Genomic DNA, 9,309 nt, shown 5'->3' with positions numbered 1-9,309 from the left:
CAGATGCTGTAAGCCTCTTCAGTTCCACTCATGCTCATACACGGACATCCAAAACAGTATAATTCACTTTTTATGTAGTTTACATCTTACAAATCATGTTTATTGCGATAAAGCAAGCAAACGGCACGTGATCAGGCATGCCTGACGTAAATGCAGCAAGCTACGGGAAGCACAGCGCGTCCGACTTCACGTCTCCGTTTTCAGCGCCTCCCCGCCTGCACGCGGCTAATCTCGCCGATCGGTTACATCCAGCCACAGCCGATGTCGAACACACCTTATGGCTTCATTTCAACAAATAAATTCTACATAACATTTAGCCTTACATGACTCACATTAACGACAACAGTTATAATATATGATGGCCATATGAACAAATTAGTTTCTATGATGTTGACGTCCCCGCATAAGTTATTCAGTAGGGGGCGCAGCATGAATGACTTTACCCTAAAACGTGACGTAAGCGAATGATATCCGTTTGCCGGAAATGACGACGGAGGCGCTAAAGGTTTAAATTTGCTCCAGTTGACGGCGAGGGACGAAAGCGTAAACCTGGTTAGTGAAAGTGTTAATTTGATTTTGTTTAACTTTACAGGCTTTGTTACTTTTTCAGTAATGGCGGCGAAACAGTATGAAAAAGACGGTAATTTAATTTTGTGTCGTTGAGGTTCACGCGTTCGTGTAAGGTTCAAGTGTTTGTTTTGGTTATTGACAGCACCGTTATGGTGTCGCTTTGGATGAAAACTGCCTTAAATCTAACGCTATTTGATTTTGCTATTTATTTTTTAGTTTATCTGACTGAATGTGAACATGCATGTCTAACATCATTGAATCTTGTAATATTATCTTTTTATTCTGTTCGCAGTTAATAACAAACGGTTTTGTTGCTATGCAAACATGACGGAACGCATGGACGCTTGTTATTGCATGTCAATTTATATTTTGTTTTGTCTTATAGAACCTTTTGTATTTTTATTTTATTTATTTAGCGGCAGCCATGACTCAAAACACTTTTCCGGTGTATAAGGTGGATGCCATTGTGCAGTTCTACCGAACTGAAGTTTTGACCGGACAAGAAGCCAAACATTTTACAAAAAATGATATCACTCCCAATCCAAAGGTAAATTATACTGTTTACAGTCTGATGTAAATAACCGTAGTTTGGGCATTGTTGGGGTGAATAACTAGAATAAATATTTTCGTGATTTTAGTATGATTAAGTGCTTTTTTATTTTTGTGTAAAGGCAGAATTTCCTTTCAATTTCATTTGCATAATTGGCCCCCATATTTTTATATAGTTACTAGTATCAGTTGAAAATAAAATCAGTTCAGTCCTAAAATATTGAAATGAGAGCTTCTTTCTTTGTAAACAACTGTTGTAAGCGCAAATGTTAACAGACATTTGTCGAATTACCCTGTTTTCAATTGCAGGCAGAAGCTATTCAAAGACTCTACATGAGAGTATTGCAGCTTGTTTTTCGGTTTAAGCCCGAGTCCTTTTACACAGTGAGTGTTGCTGATCTGCTGAGGTCAACGTTTTATCAGATGCTTGAGATTTACCAGATGGTTGACATTTAACATGTTTAAAGCTCACGTAACACACGCTGTTTCTGCATTTCTGATATCAATCTGGAGTACCTATAGAGTAGTATGACATCCTTTATATCTCTGAAGAGTCTTTAGTTTAATCAGATTTATAAAAGAAATATTAGCTTTACCGAGTCTTTCCGATAACGTACGAAAAAATGAAGAAGGAGGAGTTATAACACGGGAGGAGCGAGTACGAGTCATGCAACACTATACAACACTGTTTTAACTTATGATTCACTACATGTTCGTGTCACTTATATAATATACACGCGCCTATTTCCAACATAAGACAGAAGTCTTACTTACCACGTGTAACTCGTCATGACCCGGTTCTGAAAATCCACCGCATCAAACACACACGCAAAACTCCGCTGCTAATCCGGATAATAAACTATATCCATTGTTTCCATAAGGCTGGATGTCTTCTCCTTACATCCAAAAACACACTTCTTGTTGTGCCTTGTTGACTTTTGAAATTAAACAAAGCTGAGTGGCGTGATAAGCTGTTAGCAAGCTCTAGCGTCTCCCGCTGACTGACGGCTGGGCGGGGTTTTCCGGGGGAAGTTTTCCGGCGGAAGCCCATATAAAGAAGTGATGCGTATCGAAAACCCCTGAAACGTCAGTTAGAACCGTAATCGAAAAAAATTAGCCGAAACTTGTAGGAACCCTGGCGAAGTGCATTCGGCACAGAAATACTCTGAAACACACCCAACTGCATTTTTTACACTTTGCCTACGTTTAGCATGAGGAAACAACTCTATAACTGTGTTAATAAGTCAGAATGCTTGAAATACCATTAAACCCCCCCTTTAAGTAGTGTTTGTTTATTTTGACATAATATCATTTTATAAAATTTATGCAGATGCCATTGTCTGAAAATCTTCAGTACCCGATGCTCTATGAGGGGGTTACGCCAATCATGAATGTATACATGCGCATGTAAGTATTGCAGTTTTTTTTCTAATAATTTTAAAATTACATAAATGTCTATATTGTGTCATTGTGTTTGAAATGTGTTTCTTTTAGGTGCCAGTTCTTACCGATTTGTCTTGTGTATGACTTTTCTCTGAATGATATGATTAGCCCCAGTAAGCTTTTATTTTGCATTCATATTCAAAGTATTGAATAAGCATTTTTAGTGATAAACTACATAGACGATTAGTTTATTGTATGTGATGCAAAGTGATTTTTATCACTCTGGCAGAGGCAAAGCGAACAATCACCATACTGAGTGCAATCCAAAATTTCTTGATCTTCAGAAAGGGGAGGTTGGAAGTAACTGCTGCCCACCAGCAAAGTTTTGTAAGATGCATTTTATCTTTATTTAAAGAATTTTTAATTATATTTTCTGAACATTATTATTTATTGAACGTTAAACTTATCTCAGTTGTATGAATAGGGTTTGATTACACCGATTTAAAGCTCTTTGTTTCTGCCACATTTTTCTCCATTTTAACATTGTGTGTAAAACATTTCTTTCTCTTCCTAGAGGTCAGATTTGGACAGACTTCAAGCATACACAAGAGAAATAAAAGAAGCTGAAAAGAAGATTGAGGAACTTAGGTAAGTCAAATGCTTATTATAATGAATGCTTATAATAATGAATTATTAATATAGTAATTATTATAATAATGAAACCTGTTCTCTCTGTGCAGTATCATTCCTCCTGAGCAACAAGCAGAGGCTAAAGAGCTGGCTGCTGCCCTGACAGAGCTGACGACTAACACACAACATGAGTATCAGGATGTGGTGAGCTCACATGTTTAGTAACAATGACCATTTTATCAGCTTAAATGTCCAAATCAGTGGTTTTGACCTTTTCAACTCAATTTGACAAATTTAAACTTGAGTAATGACACTAACAAAAAAAAACAGTTTTTGTGAAACAAGTGTAACGCCCGGTAAACTTTCACAACAATGGAGTAGTTTATCAACCAAAGTAAATAACTAGTATCAGGGCTCGACATTAAGGCTTGTCCCGGACAAGTTAAATTTCAAACAATGTTTCTTCACGTTATGTGCTGTTAACGACAGAGCAGAACGCGCAGCGCAAACACCGAGCGGAATATTGAACGGAGAGTGCGGCACGCCGACACACACACACAAACGTTTACATGTTACTTTTATTGTTACTAAACAAGCTGCGCGCGCATTAAACCTGATCGCCGAACACGGAGGGGCGGGAGTCGCGAGACGGCGTGGAGTGGAGAGTGATGTTCAGGGTTTCCGCGGGGTCATAAAAAGTCTTAAAAAGTCTAAAATTCAGAAAGTTAAATTTAAGGCCTTAAAAAGTCTTTAAAATGCCCAGATTTTTATTTACCCAAGTCTTAAATTTCTTACCTCCATTCATTCTCGAAAAGCGTTGTCCTAAAAAAAAATAAAATGTTAATTTAAAATGCTGTAGAACTAATCAGTGGCGAAGGCCGAAATTGTTTGATGGGTGGGCCTCTAAAAAGAAAAGTTCGGCACTTCGCACGTCACTGGATTGCACTTCAATCCAGTTTTTAATTTTTATTTTTTAAAGACGATACACATGTAGGCTATAATAATCCACGCAAAACCCAGTTATATTGCCCACTTATGTCTATTTTTATTACCAAAAAATATCAGATTACTTGATCATTATTAATTACCAAAATAATTGTTAATGAAAACTGTAGATTGTTTAAAACATTTAAAAATTGTGATTTCAGTTAAATTAAAGGCTATTTTCTATTCTAAGGCTATTCTCGTCTTATTTTCGTGAACCCAGTCTCATGTCTAGTTTCATTTTCTGAAGTGTCTCGTCCCACCCCGAGGTCTTTGTTTTTTGTCATGAAAGCTAAAAGGTCTTAAAAAACACATGGGCGTTTGCACACTGGACTATAAAATTTTCTTTTTTTTTTTTTTTTTGTAATTCAGTGTTTATTGGTTTTGTCAAAGCTTATATAACAATTCGCAGAGTACAAAGTAGAAATAGAAAGTATTAGACCATTGTTATCCCTGTTCCCTCCCCCCTTCCCTCACCCATCCCATTGCACTCAGGACTTGAAAGACACAATATAGGATATAAACAACAAAGATCTGTAAGTACATATTTATACACATAAAATTGGACTATAAAATTTTCATTGTCGTGATATAGGTCTTAAATTTCATTCATAATGGTCTTAAAAAGTCTTAAATTTGACTTTGTTACCCCTGCAGAAACCCTGGATGTTTCTTCAGGCTCCGGCGTGAATATAAATGACTTCACTGTGTGTCAAAAAAAAGACGATTTAAGTCCGTATTTCTTCTCTTCTAACGTTCGGTAAAAACACATAATGGGCTTAAAATCTTGTTTAAGAATCTGTTTTATAATGATAATCTCTCTTTCAGCGCTCCTATACGTGTGTGTGCGCTGCGCAACAGCTGATTTTAAACTGACAGAGTTCGTCACTTCAAGAATCCCACACAAACATTACAGCGTAAATTCTAGGATTAAGATTGATTTTATATATAACAGATAATCTAGATACATTACCCTATAAATTTTTTTTCTTAAAACATGGTAATGTTTTAGATGCAAAAAAAAAATTTTTTAAGATGCAGTTTGTATTATTTGCGCCGATAGATGGCGCCAAATCAAACAACAACAATGATGTTGTTTACTGACGCTCTGAAGCAGCGTGGAATTATGGGATTTGTAGTCTTTAACTCAACCGCTGATGGCCATGAATCAGACGAGAATGAGAAATCACTTTGATGGATAAGGTAATAATCAAGTCTTATAACTGTTGCGTTTGATGACATAGTTTATTTCATTATGTAAGTTTATATGTGTGATGTTCAAAACTAAATTTTCAGTCATAGATATTATATTAGTCCAAATTCGATGGTAAACACAGCACAGAATTAAGTTTTCAACTTACAATCTACAATGATTTTTCACATAATGTATTGACAGTACAGATCTTATTGTGAAGTGTCTTAAAATGACAATTTATATTGCTGTACAATATCTTTGATGTGCATATCGTCCGCGGGAAGACACGCTGATTACAGTCTACACACTAATGTTGTGATCAATATAATAGCATACGTTTTTTGAAGGGTTACGAATCAAAACAACTCACCCATCGCGTAAAACACAAGCAGGATCAGAATCTCGGTCTAGTTAAATGCTGTCGTGAAGCTCTCCATCCAGATAATGCAACAACAAATTGATCCTCTCTCGTTTTGTTCCAAACTCTTCTTGGGTTGTTTGGTTGGCCCGTACGCTAAAAAGTAAAAAGTGAAAATATGCGTTTATTTACACTAAATTTGTGCTCCAGTTGCTTCCTTGGCCGCCATTTTATTTTTTCAAGCTCGACCACTGTTGTCATGTGGTTTACGTCAGTAAAGGCTGTGACAAAGGGTCACTGCTGTCATAATTTTCAAACATTTTATGCCTCCAAACATGTTTATATAATGTTAAGCATATGAAGATACTTATACTTATAAACATGTATTTAAAAATATTTATTTCCCAGTACTTGTTGCAGTGTTAGAATAGTGGGTTAAGCAAATGAAAATTGTATAGACCATTTCAAAAGATGTAAACAACACTGGTCCAGAAGCACTTCCTGTTTCCGTTTTTAGCACTAGATAAACGTTGGGATAAAATAAACCAACAGAACATATAAACCTAAATTAACTGAAGTTAAACAAACATCTTAAAGATAATAATATATGTGAAATAAAAAAATAACTGTCACGAACTGTAACAGGAAGTGTTTCTGGGCCAGTGTTGTTTACATCATTTGAACTGGTCTATAGAAGTGTTTCACACTGCAGGCTTTCAAGAAAAAAGTACAAAATAAAATGGGGGGCCTGTGCCCTAGTAGAGCTTTATATCTAGCAAAGACCCTGAGGGTAATGATTGCCTTTTTTCATCGTCTACCACCACAAGTACATTTCAGATCTGTGGGAAACACTGCTTACTAAATAGCCGCCAAGTAGGTCTTATACTGTTAAACTATTGGTTAGACGGCAGGCGCAAAGGTGAACCTAGCGGCTCAAAGCAGCCAGTGGAAAATAAATATGGCAGAAGTTGAGACGAGCGGGGAAAACGACAGTAACCTACTTGTGCCTAAACAGAATAGTACATCTGAAATGTATATTTTTTGCTTGAATTAGATTTAATTACATCAGAATAATATGTATTTATTTCAGTATGATAATTGCATATCTGAATGAATAAAAAAAACAAATAAAAATAGCGATTTTCTAGGGAAGTCGTATTGTAAGACATACCGTTATCAATATTCAACAGCAGCATCGCATAACGCATATTTTCTCAATATCGTGTAGGCCTAGTAACATGTTCTGAGTTTGTAGTTGGTTAAGTTTGTTGTGATTCGACAGCAGCTTGGCTTAGCCAGAGATGTTTGAGCTTAGCTGGCGACTGGCGTATTCCTGTGGATGGAGTTTAGTCAAAAACTCTTATATTGATGTCATATAGACGGTTTCAGCAGTAACAACATAAACAAGCGGCTGTCGCGGTCCTCGCGTAACTTCCGGTAAACTCTGCTAATAATAAATAACAACAAAGTTCTTTAAGCGTAGTTTATTTATATAATAAGTAAAAAAAACACATAGATTAACTAGGAAACCAAAACCATTTGTTTTTTTTCGACGAGGCATTTGTTCAAGAGATCAGTTTAGCAACTATAGTCAGACCATTAAAAAAACGAAACCGGAAGTAAGGTTCGGATCCAGACGTGTATCACGTGCGTCCGATGAAACCGTCTATATCCAGGTAGTAGAGGGCTGCATTTAGGGGCCAGTCACAACAAAACCGTTCATGGCAGTTGCAGGCGCCTTTGAATGAAAAAAGGTGCACTGGCTTAGTTTGAGTTTGAGTTTGCCCTTACTGTGTTTATGCCACTGCATGTTTTTTTGTCCTAAAGCAAGAAAATATACCTGGACCATAAATTCACTCAGACCTCTTTCTTGCAGCTGTATGTTTGTCACAGGTAATGTTGGTTTTTTCATGTCTGATTCTTTCTTTATTTGATTGTGGTCTTTTTTTTTTTAGAGTGCAATGAATGAAAAGGTTGCACAGTGCAAGACAGAAATTGCTGAAATATCGCAGAAACTGGTATGTATCAGTACATATGTTTATTAGACTTTTTAAAGGTCACGTAACACACACTGTTTGTGTTAATCTCATGTTAGTCTTGAGTACCTATAGAGTAGTACTGCATTCTTTATTTATCCAAAGAGTCTTTAGTTTAATCAGATCTCTAAAAGACAGATCTGCTGTATTGCTACTTTCCAAAAAAAGCTGAGCCTCCTGCAGGCGTGCCATGTGTGGAGTGACGCACGAGTATGCAACACATCCCATTATCTCTGTATAACTTATGATTCACTGCATGTTTGTGTTGTTTATATTATATGCACTTTTGTGTGGCCTGCCAACAAAACAGAGATTTGATGCAGTTTTACTTGGCGACTCGTGACCCAGTTGTTTTATCACTGGGGCCGCCCCATTTCAACAAACTCCGTCATTAAACAAACACACTTGCACCAGACATGAAAATCCCTCGCCTTTTGGCGAAATTTGCCTTTTTGAAGCCAAATAAGGTGACCCACGTGAATCGTGTAGATTCGATAAGAAAACATTTTGGGGGGAGGGGGTATGCGCGCGTTGTTTGTAGACACGCCCTTCACGGTCATCCAACATGAATCCCAGACATTAGATTTGTTTGAGTTCATGCTGCGCTGCAAAAACCAACAGTCATGTGACATCAAAGTATCATGAGAGTGAATCGAGAAGTCATAAGGAAGTCTGCTTTCGAGCGGCTCTCGCGCTACTGTGATGTCATCCGTTTTTCTATGTTCTTCATCATACATGCTTGTTGAAGATGTATATAGCGACTGCCTTCGGGACGTAAAGTCAACACAAAACGCTGTAAAACTATAACTGAATTCTAAGGTGTCAATCAATTAAAACAACATGTATACACAGCCTGACATTGCAAAGTGACCTGAAAGATTTTTATTGGAATGGATTGGAACGAATGATGAGCATACTCCTTGCTTGTAAGTCACATTGGTCTAGTCTACGGCTGTAAGTTCTTAAATGTAAATATGGTGAAACGGCAAAAATTGCATGAAATGCTGTAAAAAGAACATACTGTTATCAATGCTATTAATAAGAAAGTTTACTGTTTACAGTAACATTTAAAGGGGACAGAGAATGAAAAATCATTTTTACCTTGTCTTTGTTGAATAATGGTGGTCTACCCGCATTCACGAACATACAAAAAGTGCTAGACATGCTAAACATCTCAGTCTCATAGAATTCCTCTTTTAGAAATGTCAGCCAGAAAACGGCCCAATCTGAAAAACTGAGGCTTATGACATCACAGGCATCTCACTGCCCATCCACTTTTAAATAATTGGCTACATTTTTGAGTGGCAGCAAAGTCAGCCAATCAGTAATGAGATTGCAAGTTAAGCCAGTAGGGGGAGCCAAATAGGTGCAAAACCACTTGTTTAAAATCCCCCACCCTAATAGAGCTATCTGAGAGTGGTTTTTAGGAAGCTTCTAAGGCATTACAGACCCAAACAAAAAAAATGTCTACATGTCACATCACAGAACAAGGATAAATACCTTGTTCAATCATTCTATGTCACCTTTAAGCAATTTTAGACTATTTGATCGACAAAGCTGCTAAAGTGAACTGTTTTCGGGGAGCATATACGCCCAAACTCCAA

General features: G+C 37.0%; 1 protein-coding gene across 4 annotated transcripts in view; it reads left to right on the top strand.

Annotated features, from left to right (window-relative positions):
• Positions 1–406: 406 nt before the first annotated feature.
• Positions 407–9,309, top strand: part of LOC141361430 (kinetochore protein Nuf2-like) — a 40,021-nt gene continuing 31,118 nt past the window's right edge. The window contains exons 1-9 of one of the 4 annotated variants that reach the window (XM_073862670.1): positions 407–552; positions 987–1,117; positions 1,429–1,503; positions 2,450–2,526; positions 2,614–2,675; positions 2,792–2,889; positions 3,077–3,150; positions 3,243–3,336; positions 7,625–7,687. In XM_073862670.1, the coding sequence (XP_073718771.1) occupies positions 995–1,117; positions 1,429–1,503; positions 2,450–2,526; positions 2,614–2,675; positions 2,792–2,889; positions 3,077–3,150; positions 3,243–3,336; positions 7,625–7,687 (666 nt within the window). In that variant the 5' untranslated portion in view covers positions 407–552; positions 987–994. Of the gene's footprint in view, positions 641–986; positions 1,118–1,428; positions 1,504–2,449; positions 2,527–2,613; positions 2,676–2,791; positions 2,890–3,076; positions 3,151–3,242; positions 3,337–7,624; positions 7,688–9,309 lie in introns of all 4 variants that reach the window. The other 3 variants (XM_073862669.1, XM_073862672.1, XM_073862671.1) reach the window with 3 other exon arrangements.

This window comes from Misgurnus anguillicaudatus, chromosome 24, assembly GCF_027580225.2.
Source record: "Misgurnus anguillicaudatus chromosome 24, ASM2758022v2, whole genome shotgun sequence".
NCBI lineage: Eukaryota > Metazoa > Chordata > Actinopteri > Cypriniformes > Cobitidae > Misgurnus > Misgurnus anguillicaudatus.
The sequence above is the reverse complement of the archived record's forward strand: the minus strand, read 5'-3'. Positions and strand labels throughout refer to the sequence as shown.